At 44.3% G+C, this 18,261-nt stretch overlaps 1 protein-coding gene and 1 pseudogene across 1 annotated transcript; one reads left to right on the plus strand and one right to left on the minus strand.

Annotated features, from left to right (window-relative positions):
• The first annotated feature begins 1,576 nt into the window (after positions 1 to 1,576).
• Positions 1,577 to 2,550, plus strand: LOC124047973 (CD209 antigen-like protein A). Its single transcript, XM_046368331.1, has one exon. It carries the CDS (start codon positions 1,650 to 1,652, stop codon positions 2,301 to 2,303), a length of 654 nt encoding a protein of 217 aa, XP_046224287.1. The 5' UTR covers positions 1,577 to 1,649; the 3' UTR covers positions 2,304 to 2,550.
• An 852-nt stretch (positions 2,551 to 3,402) lies between these two features.
• LOC124047729 lies at positions 3,403 to 6,502 on the minus strand (annotated as a pseudogene).
• Positions 6,503 to 18,261: the final 11,759 nt, after the last annotated feature.

Consider the following 18,261-nt stretch of genomic DNA (forward strand, 5'->3'; position numbering starts at 1 on the left):
GTTTAACCCTATCATGTTTAACCCTATCATGACTGAAGAGTTTAGAAGAACTGTTTAACCCTATCATGTTTTAACCCTATCATGTTTAACCCCTATCATGACTGAAGAGTTTAGAAGAACTGTTTAACCCTATCATGTTTAACCCTATCATGACTGAAGAGGTTAGAAGAACTGTTTAACCCTATCATGTTTAACCCTATCATGACTGAAGAGTTTAGAAGAACTGTTTAACCCTATCATGTTTTAACCCTATCATGTTTAACCCCTATCATGACTGAAGAGGTTAGAAGAACTGTTTAACCCTATCATGTTTAACCCCTATCATGACTGAAGAGTTTAGAAGAACTGTTTAACCCTATCATGTTTAACCCTATCATGACTGAAGAGTTTAGAAGAACTGTTTAACCCTATCATGTTTAACCCTATCATGACTGAAGAGGTTAGAAGAACTGTTTAACCCTATCATGTTTAACCCCTATCATGACTGAAGAGTTTAGAAGAACTGTTTAACCCTATCATGTTTAACCCTATCATGACTGAAGAGGTTAGAAGAACTGTTTAACCCTATCATGTTTAACCCTATCATGTTTAAACCCTATCATGTTTAACCCCTATCATGACTGAAGAGGTTAGAAGAACTGTTTTAACCCTATCATGTTTAAACCCTATCATGTTTAAATCCTATCATGTTTAAACCCTATCATGTTTAAACCCTATCATGTTTAAACCCTATCATGTTTTAACCCTATCATGTTTAAATCCTATCATGTTTAAACCCTATCATGTTTAAACCCTATCATGTTTAAACCCTATCATGTTTAAACCCTATCATGTTTAAACCCTATCATGTTTTAACCCTATCATGTTTTAACCCTATCATGTTTAAACCCTATCATGTTTTAACCCTATCATGTTTAACCCCTATCATGACTGAAGAGGTTAGAAGAACTGTTTTAACCCTATCATGTTTAAACCCTATCATGTTTAAATCCTATCATGTTTAAACCCTATCATGTTTAAACCCTATCATGTTTAAATCCTATCATGTTTAAACCCTATCATGTTTAAACCCTATCATGTTTAAACCCTATCATGTTTAAACCCTATCATGTTTAAACCCTATCATGTTTTAACCCTATCATGTTTTAACCCTATCATGTTTAAACCCTATCATGTTTTAACCCTATCATGTTTAACCCCTATCATGACTGAAGAGGTTAGAAGAACTGTTTTAACCCTATCATGTTTAAACCCTATCATGTTTAAATCCTATCATGTTTAAACCCTATCATGTTTAAACCCTATCATGTTTAAATCCTATCATGTTTAAACCCTATCATGTTTAAACCCTATCATGTTTAAATCCTATCATGACTAAAGAGGAAGATAAAAAAGTAAATAAACAACTTTGTTTAAATATACATTAAAACAAGCATGTCGACGTCATGGACTCAGTCTTTGAATTTGAGTGGTTGTATTTACCCAACAGCATTTCTAAGACAATTATGTGTTTTCATGCACTGAGGAACTGTACATTTCCTGTTTCCTGTCCACTATTACTGAGGATGACTCTTGACTCAGAATTAGACTTACAGTAAGAGCTGAAGTAACAGTTGAAGTTAACTGTATTTGAGCAGAAGTGTGTCAAGATGGACAATGATGAAAATACATATGCCAATTCAAGTTCCTTCAGGGCCAGCCCAAGAGAAGGAGCAATATATTTCCAGAGGTGGAAGAGACCCTCCAGAGCTGCTGCAGTGTGTCTGGGGCTGCTGTGTGTTCTCCTACTTGCTGGGATCATAAGCCTGTCTGTCTACCAGAGAATCCAATCGACCAGTTACAACAACCTGACTAAAGAGAGAGACCAGCTACAGAAGGAGAAAGAAAACCTGAACAAGAAGATCAAAGGGAGACGCTGTCCAGAAGGCTGGAGGGAGTTTGAATTCAGCTGTTACTACATCACCAATGAGAAAAAAACATGGACTCAGAGCAGTGAAGAATGCCAAGAGTTTGGAGCAGATCTGGTGATCATAAACAGCAAAGAGGAACAGGTATTTATCAATGGATTATACCAAACAAAAAATAATGTCTGGATTGGTCTTACTGACTCAGTTACTGAAGGGACCTGGAAATGGGTGGATGGTACACCACTGACCACAGCGAATTGGGAGAGAGGGCAGCCCAACGGCAACAATGGAACAGACCAGGACTGTGGGGAGTTTGTATATCATCCAACTAGTCAAGGGTGGTGGAATGATGAGAAATGTTCCAATAAACAAAATTGGACTATGGTGATGGTCTGAAGATTGGATGTTTTTTGGTAAAATAGTAAATTGCATTAGACTAGGGAGAGAAAGGCACAGGCATGCACACACAGTTACCATTTCACACAATGTGTATATCATTCAATAAATTACTTTAAGTTTTAGTTATCCACTCATTTGAAATTAATGATATATTACTATTGTGAAATATTATTGTTCATTTTGCTTCCATTATGCCCTACATTAAGGTGTATTTTCTGCTTATTCAATAAACTGAACAAAAACATTTAAAGTGTTGGTCCCATGTTTCATGAGCTGAAAAAAAAAAGATTCCAGAAAATGCCCATACATAGAAACAGCTTATTTCTCTGCACAAATTTGTTTACATCCCTGTTATTTATCCTTGCCAACATAATCCATCCACCATGTAACTCAGTAAAATCTTTGAAGGTATTGCGTGTTGTGTTACTATTTCTGTTCATTATAAAACATGAAAATTAAAATGTTTTATTAGAGTTTAAAAATGCAATACAAAGTTACTGTAAAAACAGAGATAAAAGCAGTCTGGTAAAATTGACACTGTTGCTTTAAATGTAAACGTAACATTTGTCAGGTAATGACATATTCCTATTCCTGAACAGAGGTGTAGACTCCTGAAAGTATTTGGTTTAAGGAAGATTAAGGAAGGTTTCGTTAGAAAGACCAGACATTTTCTCACATTCATAATAACTCACATTTCATGGCTTCAGTGAAATAACGACACAACTGTTTCCTCAAAGTGCTCTGCCTCGGGCTACTCTTGATGCAACGTGGATGTCAAAACTATGGTTGATAAAGCAAAAGCAATCTTTCGCGGTAGCCTAGTGGTTAGAGCATTGGACTAGTAACCGAAAGGTTGCAAGATCAAAACCCCGAGCTGACAAATCTGGCGTTCTGTCCCTGAACAAGGCAGTTAACCCACTGTTCCTAGACCATCACTGAAAACAAGAATTTGTTCTAACTGACTTGCCTAGTTAAATAAAGGTAAAATAAATGTTTTTAAGATATGACAGATATTGATCAAACTTTGACACACCACCACCAAAGCACTGGGTAGAGAAATTATACTGTATTTCAGCAAGGGACATTTCTATGTGAATTATAGTGTTTTAGTTGTAGTAGTGTTTGAGTCAGTGAATACTTCCTTCCAGTACTGCACCACAGTGAAATTCTTGTTCCTCTCAGCCAAGTGACGCAATGCCCTAGCCTCTTTCTTGGACTGCTCGTAACAGGCCGTCCAAATTCCTCGCAAAGATGTCCGCTTTCTAGGGCCTGAAGCAAAGTCAACTTTCCACTGGATGTCATAAGGTGAATGCACCAATTTGTAAGTCGCTCTGGATAAGAGCATCTGCTAAATGACTTAAATGTAAATGTACCCTCGGAAGTGGACACTTTAGGTGGTTTCCCTCTGCTTGCCAGGCTTTAGGAACAAGTCCATGTTTGGGAAGCAGAAATATTACTATATAGGCACAATAAAAAAAGACTATACTCCTGCAGGTCTATTTCATTCTAGCTTGAATATTATTATTAACACAATATTGTGTTACAGGCTTGTAATGTCAATAATGTAAAGACTGTCTTTTTAGTTTTGTGTATGGAACACGAGAAGAGCAGCTGTCATCCTGGCGTCAGCTAATGGGGATCCAAATTAAGATTCATTATAATCAACTATTTACTGTCAAACTATTTACTGTCAAACTAATCATATTGTCAAACTCTCCGTCGTCCTCAGCTAACCTCTATAGAGACAGAGACAGTTTTTCAGGGGGCTCGTCTGGGACGACTACAACCACACTACTGTTGCTCGGCAGCCATTGCCGAACCTTGGGAGCACTGTAATACACAGGAACCACCCCAAGCTTGAGGCCTGCATAGTTTCTCGGTGATGTAGTCGTCACAGACGGCGTTCTGAAAGGCCAGAATGAATTTGTACTGGGCCAGGATCTGGTAAAAGGCCTGCTCCTCCATGGCAATCGAGTCCCTCAGATGGGAAGGCAGGTCTTTGTTGTGGAGGCATTGTCCATAGGAATCAACCCAGATGTGCTTCATTAACTCACTCACATAGGCATCCCGGGTCCGACGGAGGGTCGCAGTCTGACTGGACGTACACCACCGGGGCTAGTGTTTTCCTCAGCTCGTTCTTCTGGTTGAGGGACACCAGGTAGGTCTGGGAGGTCAGGACCTCCAGGTTCTCCAGGTACTGGGAGGTGAGGGGCAGCTGGGAGTGCTGGCTGAAGGTGGCCGTGTGGTTAAAGAGGGTGATGACGGGCTCGTGGAAGAACTTGTTGTTTTGGGCGACTCCTCGTGAAACAAGGCCCACTGGTGGTGCTCTCTCCTCGGCAGTGGAAGACACTCAATGATGAAGACGGTTCTTCTTAACTTGAACTATTTTCTACATTGTAGAATAACAGTGACGACATCAAAACTATTAAATAACACATATGGAATCATGTAGTAACCAAAAAGTGTTAAACAGTCACCTTTTGCCTTGATGACAGCTTAGCACACTCTTGGTATTCTCTCAACCAGCTTCATGAGATAGTCACCTGGAATGCATTTCCATTAACAAGTGTGCCTTGATAAAAGTTCATTTGTGGAATTAGTTTCCTGTTTAATTTGAGCTAATCAGACATGTTGTGACAAGGTAGGGTTGGTATACAAAAGATAGCCCTATTTGGTAAAAGACCAAGTCCATATTATGGCAAGAACAGCTCAAATAAGCAAAGAGAATCGACAGTCCATCTTTACTTTAAGACGTGAAGGTCAGTCAATATGGAACATTTAAACAACTTTTAAAGTTTCTTCAAGTGCAGTCGCAAAAACCATTAAGCTCTATGATGAAACTGGCTCTCACGAGGACCGCTACAGGAAAGGAAGACCCAGAGTTACCAATTAAAATACATTTAAATATCAACTATTGACTACACATAATAGTTACAGGAGGAACACGTCACTCTACCTAAAGCCTGCCTTAGTTAACAGAGAGACAAGGTGCCCCAGTAAACAAAGCTTTCTCTGAGATCGGAAAATCTGACGTCCTCCCAGGTTGCAGTCTCTATTCTCCCTCAGCTCCTCTCCTGGCAAACCTATATAGAGGAAGACACAAAGCAATTAGTGGGCCTAGGTGTTTACTAATTTGCTTTACACCGAGCATCTATCCCCGGAGGAGGGTGCTGTCGTGTCTTCTTCCTCCGGCTGGTTACTGAACTCTCACATGCCTTCCCTCCCAAGATCAACCCAGAGGGGCGTGCGTCAGACGAGACCTCAGGGTCTCGACAGGATAGCGCGACTGCATTTCTGTCTGCTCTCCCCAATCGGTGAACCACCTAGGAAATTAAAATGATTGGAGCGACAGAAACATCTTGTTATTCGGCTGTTCATGTCTCGCATACCACGCCAACCACTGGATGGGTGCATGATCCGTGACCAGTCAGAATCGCCTCCCAAGGAGAACCTACCTCAAGTATTCTAGGGCCCACTTAATTACCAGTGCCTCCCTCTCTATCGTCACGTACTTCCGCTCCCGGTCGGACAGCTTGCGGCTTACGTAAAGGACGGGACGTTCCTCCACCCCGTCCCCTTGGGACAGTACAGCCCCCAAGCCGGTGCTGGAGACATCGGTGTGAACAGCGAAGGGCTGCTGAAAATCGGGGGCTCTCAACACCAGTTCTGAGCAGTGTGTCTTTGAGGTGGCTTCAGACTACCAAACTCACCGGGTTTCTCTTCTTTGTCATGTTGGTCAGTGGGGTGGCAATGGTGTTGTAGTTTGGGATGAACCATCTGTAGTAACCCATTAGGCCCAGGAAGGAGCGGACTCCCTTCTTGTCCCAGGTCAGCAGCCACTCCCGGATGGCCCAGGTCCTCTCCACTTGTGGTTTGATCAGACCGCTGCCAATGGTGTAACCAAGGTTTTCAGCCTCGTTCAGTCCCAGGTGGCAATTCTTGGGATAGCGGTCAGGCCGTCCACCTCCAGGCTGGCCAGCACAGAGCGCAGCTGGCGGAGGTGGTCTTCCCAGTCCTCACTGTGTAATACAATGTCATCAGCAGCGAAGGCCTGGTGAGGATGTAACTGCGTGTCTAATAAGCCTCTGGAAGTTGGCGGTCGCTCCATGCTTGCCGAAGGGGAGGCGAACATACTGAAATAGCCCATATGGGGTGGCAAAGGAGGTTTTGTGGCGGTCTTCGGGGACCAGAGGCATCTGCCAGTACCTCTTTGTGAGGTCGAGGGTCGATATATAGTGGGCTTTCTCAAGCAGCTCATCGATCCTCGGGAATGGGCTAGGTGTCGAACCTGGAGATGGCGTTGAGGGCTCGGAAATCGTTGCAGAAGTGAATAGACCCATTGGGTTTCGGCACCAGCCCGATAGGGCTGAACCATTCGCAGGTGGACGGCTTAATGACCTCATCTTCAACATCTTCCTCCCTTCTGTCCGTACCAGCTCCCGGTGTGCTTCTGGTACCCTGTAGGGTTGGAGATGAACCTTCTTCCCTGGCTCTGTGGCTATGCGGTGGCAGAGCAAGGTCTGCCCCGAAAGGGGGAGAAGACCTGATGGTTCTGGTGGACAACCCTTCCAAGGTCTCGTGTCTGTTGAGCCTTAAGACTGGGGCCGAAACCTTTTCTGTCTGTCGTTCCTCTCCGTCTGCCTTAAGTTCCATCAGAACCTGCATCTCTCATTCCACATAGGCTTTCAACAGGCTGATGTGGTATATCTGCTGAGGGCGCTGTCATCCTGAACTACTCACCCTGTAGTTTACCGGGAAGAGACTTGCTCTGTCACCACATATTGGCCATGCCACCAAGCCTGAAGCCGGTGTTCCGGCTTGGGGACGAGGATCTTATCTCCAGGGCAGAACTGTCGCAGCTGGGCCGTTTTGTTGTACACCCATGCTTGGGTTTCCTGCACTTTGGCCATGTGTTCCCTCACCCCCGGCCATATCGCTGCCATTTTGTCCTTCATGAATGTGATGTGTTCGATGAAGGTACGGTACTGGCAGGGTTGGTTTTCCCAGGCCTTCCTGGGCAAATCAAGGATGCCGCACCAGGGCCGCCCATAGAGCAGCTCGAAAGGCGAGAAGCCAGTGGACGTCTGGGGGACCTCCCAGAGCATGGGACAACATATCCCAATTCTTCCCGTCCCAGTCCACCAACCGGCATAACATGCTCTTGATGGTTTATTTATCCGTTCACACAGCCTGTCCAACATGAGATACAGTTTCTTTGCTATGGCTTTCGTTTCCATTGACCTCAGAGGAATAGCCTCTGGGAACTTCATCGCATAGTCCACCACCACTCAGATGTACTCATGTCTGCATGCCGAATGAGGAAGGGGTCCCACCAGGTCCATGGCTATGCGCTCAAACGGGGTCTGTATAATTGGGAGAGGGATAAGAGGGTAACAGTATGTTCGCTTGGGAGCAGGGAGTTGGCAGGTGTCACAAGATTTGCAATACTTAGCGACATCTTGGGTAACCCCATGCCAATAGAAATGCCCCAGCAACCGTTCGTGGTCATCTCCTGGGCGTGGTGGCCCCCTAATGTATGGGCCATGTGTATGAACGGGGCACCAGTAGCAGTTCCTGTTCTACCCCTCTACGTTTGGCCACCCTATTCTGCCCTTGAGTTGCATTCTCATGCAAAAATAGACAGATAGCTAACAACTACATCTTCAATAAAACTCCCAAGGCGTGACTTTTCTTGAATGAATATATTGAAAACGTTTATGTTGTAAAACTGCAAAATACAGAAAATAATATACTCTAGTATTCAATTCACACCGACATACTGTAGCTGCACATTCTACATTTGAAGTTGCATAAATACAAAGCACGTGCTAAGGTACCATGCATCTGGCATGATGCCAAACCATATAGATAATTGTTACTCATATGGTAATTGGCTAACTCCTTTCATTACTCTAATAATGTACAACCATCTATGTAGAATAACAAAGCGTATTACACTAGAAACAGTAACAAAACTACAGTATTGTTTATTTTACAATTCGTTTGCATGACGCACGAGCAAAGTAATACAGCTAACGACATACATGAAAGGCATTGCAATTTGTAAATGCAACCAACCAACATTGATATGTAAGCAACTCTATCAATAACAAGACTATCACCATTAGCTAAATGCTTGAATCGAACTTACAAATATTTTCCAAGGCTGAAGCAAGACAAGAAATAACTACACTGAAAGACCTGCACTGTAGAGTTGTTTTTAGCTGCTTCTATGCGTGCAGAACAAATTCTCTACTTCCTGTTTGCGTCGTCTTTCTAAGTACCATAAAGCTCCATTAGGGGTGAATAACACCATGGAACACAATGAAAATACATTTTAACCATTGTAATAAAATAATCTGTTACCTTCTAACAGGATGGAAGCACACACCCAGTACAAGAGACCCCGCTTGATGGCGTAATAAGGAGTAGTTAACTCACCTTCCGAGACGATATTCTTCCCATCTATCCTCTTCACCTTCCGCATCGCCTTTAGAAAGTCAGGTTCCTGGTGTTGGGCGGTTCCGACTTGGGCCAATAGCTCTTCCGACAGGGGGAAGTTGTGCATGTTGGGGTGAGGGAGGGGGTGCTCCTGGTCAGGTCGGATGACTTTGTGACAAACCCCCTCAGGGTGCTCTCCCTCGATGACACCTTAAACACCTGGCGTAACTTCTCCCTCGGGAGCTCGTGGACTTGTCGCTCTCAACCCTCCTCCAAGGTGTCTTCCTCCGTGGTCTCCTGGAACACGGAGTGCGCCAGTGCCTGGAGATTAGAGTTGTTCAGTCTCTGTGCTCGATCGGGGCTACTCCCTCACCCCGCCTTCCTCCACAGAAGCTCGAACATGGGCAGTTCCTCCCCAGTAGCACGGGTACCTTAATTTGGGGAACCACCCCAACGCTCAGGGTGGTCTTACCGGCAGGGGTATGGAAGCTGACTCGGGCTGTGGGGTAGGGTTTGCTGTCCCCGTGGAAGCAGGCTACAGAGGTCTCTGCCTCGAGACCGGGCGCGTTGGCCAGGATCTCCTCCCGTACCAGAGAAAAAATGCTTCCCGAATCTAGGAAGGCCTATCCTCTGAATGGTGACGGGTAAGTCCCTCCAACACTTGTCTATGACCAGGGTTTCTAACATTTCAGCCATGGTTTTTGTGGGGCATAACCACCCCCCTTACCAGACTGATAAGTTGGTAGAGCTGGCCCTTTGGTGACTTCGGCGTTCTTCCAGTCATGAAATCTTTGGGCCCGGTCTCTGAGATTCAGCTGATAGCTGGCCTGAATCTCCACCTTCAGATGTGCGTAATCCGCGGCAGCCCCTTCCTCAATGTCATAGTACGCTGCCTGGGCTTTGCCTGTGAGCAGGAGCCAGGAGGTCCGCCCAGTCATCCTGAGGCCATCTCTCTCTCTGCGCCATTCATTCGAAGGCCAGGAGACGGGCGTCGTCCTCCGTCAGACGTGGAATCAGAGCGTTGACATTGGGCATCCTACGTCAGACGGGCGGTCTGCTATTTTGGACCTGAGGAGGTCTAAGGTCTCCGGTTGGGCGATGGCGCAGGCCGTTGATGTAGCAATTCTTCACTCATGCCTATCAGCAGGCGTAACAGGCTTCCGAAATATCCAATTTAAAAAATCAAATCAAAGCCACCGGAAAAGGGAAAGCTTGTGGTCTTGCATCAAGATGCCCGCATTCTTCACCAGTTGTCCGAAACCCCTAACACAGGCGGGAGGCACAACATGAACAGACCAGAGGCAGTGGTTGAGATTCCTTTTCTTGTGAACGTTTACTAAACAGGTTGTTTTCTTTCGCCCGACAAAATAACTCCAGTACAGGGTAACGTCCAAACACCCGTGGATTTTATTTTACCTTTATTTAATTGGCAAGTCAGTTTAGAACAAATTCTTATTTTCAAAGACAGCCTAGGAACAGTGGGTTAACTGCCTGTTCAGGGGCAGAACGACAGATTTGTACCTTGTCAGCTCGGGGGTTTGAACTTAACCTTCTGGTTACTAGTCCAAAGCTCTAACAACTAGGCTACCCTGCCGCCCTGCCGTGTAACATATAAACATAAACTAAACCTTTGACCAAAAGGCAGTTACCAAAAAGGGGAAGCAAAAAACAACTACTCCTGTCTTTAGACTATTGAATACACATAAGTTCCAGGAGGAACACTTCTCTCTACCTAAAGCCAGCCTTGGTCAACAGAGACAAGGTGCCCCAGTAAACAAAGCTTTCTCTGAGATCGGAAAATCTGATGTTCTCCCAGGTCCCCGTCTCTATTCCACATTCTCCCTCAGCTCCTCTCCTGGCACATCTATATAGAGGAAGAGACAAAGCAATTAGTGGGCCCAGGTGTGTACTAATTGGTTTTACACTGAGGAGGGTGCTGTCGTCTTCCTCTGGCTGGTCACTGAACTCTCAAAATACATCTATTATTTTGTTGTAGCCTGTTTTACACGTTATGTTGGCATTAATATGTGTCACATATCAGTTTGCAAACAAAGTTTTAAAAAATTGAATTAATAAAGTCGCATACAACATGGTCTCACTTTTGCTTTCTTGAGTAAGGCAGCTTCAAAATGCAGGAGTTTTGTCGTAGACCAGTGCTTTCTTTGGTGGTGGGGCAGCCAGCGGAAAATACAGAGTGTAGGGGTCCGTAATGCTGTCTTGTTGCGCTGTAATTGGCTCAGCGCTCTGTCACTCACGGGGACACTACGTCACCGCAAAATCTACAGGCAGAGCAAAAAAAATTCAAGCCCCCTGGGTGATGCCAGAGCTATATTAGAAGTGCCCATCCAAGAATTAAGCGGCACACAGATCAAACCAGACCCTTTATTTGCATTATTTGGGGTTTCCTTACCCACATTACAACTGACCAAAATGAATAAGGATGTAATTGCCTTCGTCACTTTGTTTAACGAGACGATTCATTTTACTGAGATGGAAATCATCTGCACCCCAACTCATGCTGTTTGGATTAAATATGTTTTGAATTGTGTAACAGTATAACTTTAGACCGTCCCCTCGCCCATACCCGGGCGCGAACCAGGGACCCTCTGCACACATCAACAACATTCACCCATGAAGCATCGTTACCCATCGCTCCACAAAGCCGCGGCCCTTGCAGAGCAAGCGGAACTACTACTTCAAGGTCTCAGAGCAAGTGACGTCACCGATTGAAACGCTATTTAGCGCGAACCACCGCTAACTAAACTAGCCGTTTCACATCCGTTACAATTGCATAAAGTTGGAAGAAATGAACACACACACTCAATGGGTCTATAGACAAATTCTGTGCAATGTGGGCTCCCCTTCTTTTCTTATGTTAAATGACTTAAATTTCCCTGAGGTCACAGAGTGATGTATATTTATAGATTAGTGAAGTAAGAGACCTGATATGCATATTCACAGCATCTCGGATGTTTAGGAGGACTGTAATTATCTGTGCTAGTTGACCTGTAACAACTGTATCAAAATATATATATTTTTAGTCTTTGTTTTTTTTGTTATATTTCTGTCTCGCTCTTTGTTTTGCTGTATTGTTATCTTTGATGTGTTTTATGTTACTACCAAATAACTTACAAGTGCAATTATCTTGTAAATACTGGCGTTGAAAATCCAATAATCAAAATATTCAGCCCCACCTTGAACTTTGCCACATTTCAGGCTTCAAACATAAAGATATAAAACTGTATTTTTTTGTGAAGAATCAACAACAAGTGGGACACAATCATGAAGTGTAACTGTCACGCCTTGGTCATAGTATTTTGTGTTTTCGTTATATATTTGGTCAGGCCAGGGTGTGACATGGGTTTATTTTGTTGTGTTTCGTATTGGGGTTTTGTAGGCATTGGGATTGCGGCTGAGTAGGAGTGTAGCATAGGTTTGGCTGCCTGAGGCGGTTCTCAATCAGAGTCAGGTGATTCTCGTTGTCTCTGATTGGGAACCATATTTAGGTAGCCGGGGTTTCACTGTGTATTTTGTGGGTGATTGTTCCTGTCTCTGTGTTAGTATTCACCAGACAGGCTGTATTAGGTTTTCACGTTCCGTTTGTTGTTTTGTATTTGTATAGTTATTTCATGTATTCGCTATTCGTCATTAAAGAACACGAGTAACCACCACGCTGCATTTTGGTCCGACTCTCCAACAAACGAACGCCGTTACAGGAACAACATTTATTGGATATTTCAAACTTTTTTAACAAATCAAAAACTGAAAAATTGGGCGTGCAAAATGATTCAGCCCCCTTAAATTAATACTTTGTAGCGCCACCTTTTGCTGCGATTACAGCTGTAAGTCGCTTGGGGTATGTCTATCAGTTTTGCACATCGAGAGACTGAAATTTTTTCCCATTCCTCCTTGCAAAACAGCTCGAGCTCAGTGAGATTGGATGGAATGCATTTGTGAACAGCAGTTTTCAGTTCTTTCCACAGATTCTCGATTGGATTCAGGTCTGGACTTTGACTTGGCCATTCTAACACCTGGATATGTTTATTTTTGAACCATTCCATTGTAGATTTTGCTTTATGTTTTGATCATTGTCTTGTTGGAATCATCTGACCAGAGCACCTTCTTCCACATGTTTAGTGTGTCTCTCAGTTGGCTTGTGGCAAACTTTAAACTACACTTTTTATGGATATCTTTAAGAAATGGCTTTCTTCTTGCCACTCTTCCTTAAAGGCCAGATTTGTGCAATATACGACTGATTGTTGTCCTATGGACAGAGTCTCCCACCTCAGCTGTAGATCTCTGCAGTTCAGCCAGAGTGATCATGGGCCTCTTGGCTGCATCTCTGATCAGTCTTCTCCTTGTATGAGCTGAAAGTTTAGAGGGACGGCCAGGCCTTGGTAGATTTGCAGTGGTCTGATACTCCTTCCATTTCAATATTATAGCTTGCACAGTGCTCCTTGGGATGTTTAAAGCTTGGGAAATCTTTTTGTATCCAAATCCGGCTTTAAACTTCTTCAAAACAGTATCTCGGACCTGCCTGGTGTGTTCCTTGTTCTTCATGATGCTCGCTGCGCTTTTAACGGACCTCTGAGACTATCACAGTGCAGGTGCATTTATATGGAGACTTGATTACACACAGGAGGATTGTATTTATCATCATTAGTCATTTAGGTCAACATTGGATCATTCAGAGATCCTCACTGAACTTCTGGAGAGAGTTTGCTACACTGAAAGTAAAGGGGCTGAATAATTTTGCACACACAATTTTTCAGTTTTTGATTTGTTAAAAAAGTTTGAAATATCCAATAAATGTCGTTCCACTTCATGATTGTGTCCCACTTGTTATTGATTCTTCACAAAAAAAATACAGTTTTATATCTTTATGTTTGAAGCATGAAATGTGGCAAAAGGTCGCAAAGTTCAAGGGGGCCGAATACTTTCGCAAGGCACTGTATAAAAAAAAAGAAGTGCCCATCCAAGAACGCTCAAGGTCATTGGCCACAGACAAAAATTACATCAAATCACGTTCTATCTACAGTTGCTTTGATTGGACTGATCATGTAAATATCATACTTTCAAATTCTTACTTTCAAAATCAGTCATCATAATGAATCAAGTGAACAATTATTAAACTAGGCAAGTCAGTTAAGAACAAGTGACAGCCTATCGGGGAACAGTGAACTGCCTTGTTCAGGAGTAAAACGACAGATCTTTCCCTTGTTAGCTAGAGGATTAGATTCAGCAACCTTTCGGTTACTGGCCCAACACTTTAGCCAGTAGGCAACCTGCCGCCATTTCTCTTCATATGAAGAGAAATGTAGAGAAACTACAAGTAAAACGTAGCGGTGCTCATCGGCCATTGGACATAAACATTACACAAGTTCGAAATCGCAAATTCAACAACGAGTGGTTTGGTAGGAATCAGTGGCTAACTGCAAGCATTGCAAAGCAACCACTAGCCTGCTATTCAGTGGAGTGGATGTGTGGTCCAAATCTGGGTTTAAGGGTCTCTTTTCCAAGCTTAAAAGGATAAACATTCAACATTGGCCATGCTGTCAATCCAGCATGACTTCTGCACCTTTCAAAACAACGGGAAACTCAGAATGGGGAAATCTCAGACTTTCAATGAGCTCAAGACAACTGGGAACTTGGGAAAATACATTTTGGAAGGTGATCTTACTCGGAATTCCAAGTCAGGAACTCGGGCCTCTTTCTAAAGCTCCGACCTGAAGATCACTAACGTCATGATTCAACCTGGGTTTTTTTCTCTCGAGTTCCCAGTTGTCTTGAGAGCACCATAAATCCAGAGAATGCCAGACTTATGACAAAGTACGATGATAAAAGCACCACCTTCCTGTTCAATTGAGCAAATTGAATAAATTATGTAAAATACCAGGGGAAAAGTATACTGTAGCTAAGTAATACAAAGCGTATATTGTGTAGTAAGCTGTTAGTGGCCCCTCATCATTTTACCTACTGTTCTGACTTGGTGGTGTACATGTAGCCTATAGCCCGTTTTAGAGAAATGTCATCATCACATATTGTACAGGAAGAATAGCCCATGTTCTGAATTCTGTCGCTGTACATTTCAAAAGTGCTGAAAATAGTTACATTTCCATACCCAACTATAACATCTTCCGTCAAGATAGAACTGCTAAAGGGGGAGGAGTTGCAGTCTACTGCAGAGATAGCCTGCAAAGTAATGTCATACTTTCCAGGTCCATACCCAAACAGTTCGAACTACTAATTCTGAAAATCACTCTCTCCAGAAATAAGTCTCTCACTGTTGCCGCCTGCTACCGACCCCCCTCAGCTCCCAGCTGTGCCCTGGACACCATTTGTGAATTGATTGCCCCCCATCTAGCTTCAGAGTTTGTTCTGCTAGGTGACCTAAACTGGGATATGCTTAACACCCTGGCAGTCCTACAATCTAAGCTAGATGCCCTCAATCTCACTCAAATCATCAAGGAACCCACCAGGTACAACCCTAACTCTGTAAGCAAGGGCACCCTCATAGACGTCATCCTGACCAACTGGCCCTCCAAATACACCTCCGCTGTCTTCAACCAGGATCTCAGCGACCACTGCCTCATTGCCTGTATCCGCTACGGTGTCGCAGTCAAACGACCACCCCTCATCACTGTCAAACGCTCCCTAAAACACTTCTGTGAGCAGGCCTTTCTAATCGACCTGGCCCGGGTATCCTGGAAGGACATTGACCTCATCCCGTCAGTTGAGGATGCCTGGTCATTCTTTAAGAGTAACTTCCTCACCATTTTAGATAAGCATGCTCCGTTCAAAAAATGCAGAACTAAGAACAGATACAGCCCTTGGTTCACTCCAGACCTGACTGCCCTCGACCAGCACAAAAACATCCTGTGGCGGACTGCAATAGCATCGAACAGTCCCCACGATATGCAACTGTTCAGGGAAGTCAGGAACCAATACACGCAGTCAGTCAGGAAAGCTAAGGCCAGCTTCTTCAGTCAGAAGTTTGCATCCTGTAGCTCCAACTCCAAAAAGTTCTGGGACACTGTGAAGTCCATGGAGAACAAGAGCACCTCCTCCCAGCTGCCCACTGCACTGAGGCTAGGGAACACGGTCACCACCGACAAATCCATGATTATCGAAAACTTCAACAAGCATTTCTCAATGGCTGGCCATGCCTTACGCCTGGCTACTCCTACCTCGGCCAACAGCCCCGGCCCCCCCGCAGCTCCTCGCCCAAGCCTCTCCAGGTTCTCCTTTACCCAAATCCAGATAGCAGATGTTCTGAAAGAGCTGCAAAACCTGGACCCGTATAAATCAGCTGGGCTTGACAAACTGGACCCTCTATTTCTGAAACTATCCGCCGCCATTGTCGCAACCCCTATTTACCAGCCTGTTCAACCTCTCTTTCATATCGTCTGAGATCCCCAAGGACTGGAAAGCTGCCGCAGTCATCCCCCTTTTCAAAGGGGGTGACACCCTGGACCCAAACTGTTACAGACCTATATCCATCCTGCCCTGCCTATCTAAGGTCTTCGAAAGCCAAGTCAACAAACAGGTGACTGACCATCTCGAATCCCACCGTACCTTCTCCGCTATGCAATCCGGTTTCCGAGCCGGTCACGGGTGCACCTCAGCCACACTCAAGGTACTAAACGACATCATAACCGCCATCGATAAAAGACAGTACTGTGCAGCAGTCTTCATCGACCTTGCCAAGGCTTTCAACTCTGTCAATCACCATATTCTTATCGGCAGACTCAGTAGCCTCGGTTTTTCAGATGACTGCCTTGCCTGGTTCACCAATTACTTTGCAGGCAGAGTTCAGTGTGTCAAATCGGAGGGCATGTTGTCCGGTCCCCTGGCAGTCTCTATGGGGGTGCCACAGGGTTCAATTCTCGGGCCGACTCTTTTCTCTGTATATTTCAATGATGTTGCTCTTGCTGCGGGCGATTCCCTGATCCACCTCTACGCAGACGACACCATTGTATACACTTTCGGCCCGTCATTGGACACTGTGCTATCTAACCTCCAATCGAGCTTCAATGCCATACAACACTCCTTCCGTGGCCTCCAACTGCTCTTAAACGCTAGTAAAACCAAATGCATGCTTTTCAACCGATCGCTGCCTGCACCCGCATGCCCGACTAGCATCACCACACTGGATGGCTCCGACCTTGAATATGTGGACACCTATAAGTACCTAGGTGTCTGGCTAGACTGCAAACTCTCCTTCCAGACCCATATCAAACATCTCCAATCGAAAATCAAATCAAGAATCGGCTTTCTATTCCGCAACAAAGCATCCTTCACTCACGCTGCCAAGCTTACCCTAGTAAAACTGACTATCCTACCGATCCTCGACTTCGGCGACGTCATCTACAAAATTGCTTCCAACACTCTACTCAGCAAACTGGATGCAGTTTATCACAGTGCCATCCGTTTTGTCACTAAAGCACCTTATATTACCCACCACTGCGACTTGTATGCTCTAGTCGGCTGGCCCTCGCTACATATTCGTCGCCAGACCCACTGGCTTCAGGTCATCTACAAGGCCATGCTAGGCAAAGCTCCGCCTTATCTCAGCTCACTGGTCACGATGGCAACACCCATCCGTAGCACGCGCTCCAGCAGGTGTATCTCATTGATCATCCCTAAAGCCAACACCTCATTTGGCCGCCTTTCGTTCCAGTACTCTGCTGCCTGTGACTGGAACGAATTGCAAAAATCACTGAAGTTTGAGACTTTTATCTCCCTCACCAACTTCAAACATCAGCTAGCTGAGCAGCTAACCGATCACTGCAGCTGTACATAGTCTATTGGTAAATAGCACACCCATTTTCACCTACCTCATCCCCACAGTTTTTATTTATTTACTTTTCTGCTCTTTTGCACACCAATATAGGACCTGTACATGATCATTTATCACTTCAGTGTTAATCTGCAATATTGTAATTATTCGCCTACCTCCTCATGCCTTTTGCACACATTGTATATAGACTCCCCTTTTTTCTCTGTGTTATTGACTTGTTAATTGTTTGCTCCATGTGTAACTCTGTGTTGTCTGTTCACACTGCTATGCTTTATCTTGGCCAGGTCGCAGTTGCAAATGAGAACCTGTTCTCAACTAGCCTACCTGGTTAAATAAAGGTGAAATAAAATAAAATAAAATACATTGACTACGTCTGTCCTAGTTCGCTCATTAATGTCTTAATCAAAATGACAGATTGCCTCTTATCCGCTCGGCATCCCCTTATGCCATAGTTTGTACATCTCAATTGTCAGTAGAAACCACTTTTGGTTAACATCGCATATCAGCTATGCTTTTTTATTTTTTTAAGGCTGTAAATTATGCCCAATGAACTGTTTCACATCCAGACAAGGCTCCACTGATAGCCAGATGTAGCAGTGGTAAGGTGTTGGGGCAGCTTTACGTAAGTCCTAACAGTTTGTGGACACCGTTTGTCACCATTCAAGTTCAGTTAATGTATTGTTTAGTGTTGTGTTGAGTAGTGGCTTTGCTGCC

This window comes from Oncorhynchus gorbuscha, linkage group LG11, assembly GCF_021184085.1.
Source record: "Oncorhynchus gorbuscha isolate QuinsamMale2020 ecotype Even-year linkage group LG11, OgorEven_v1.0, whole genome shotgun sequence".
In the NCBI taxonomy this organism is placed as follows: Eukaryota; Metazoa; Chordata; class Actinopteri; order Salmoniformes; family Salmonidae; genus Oncorhynchus; species Oncorhynchus gorbuscha.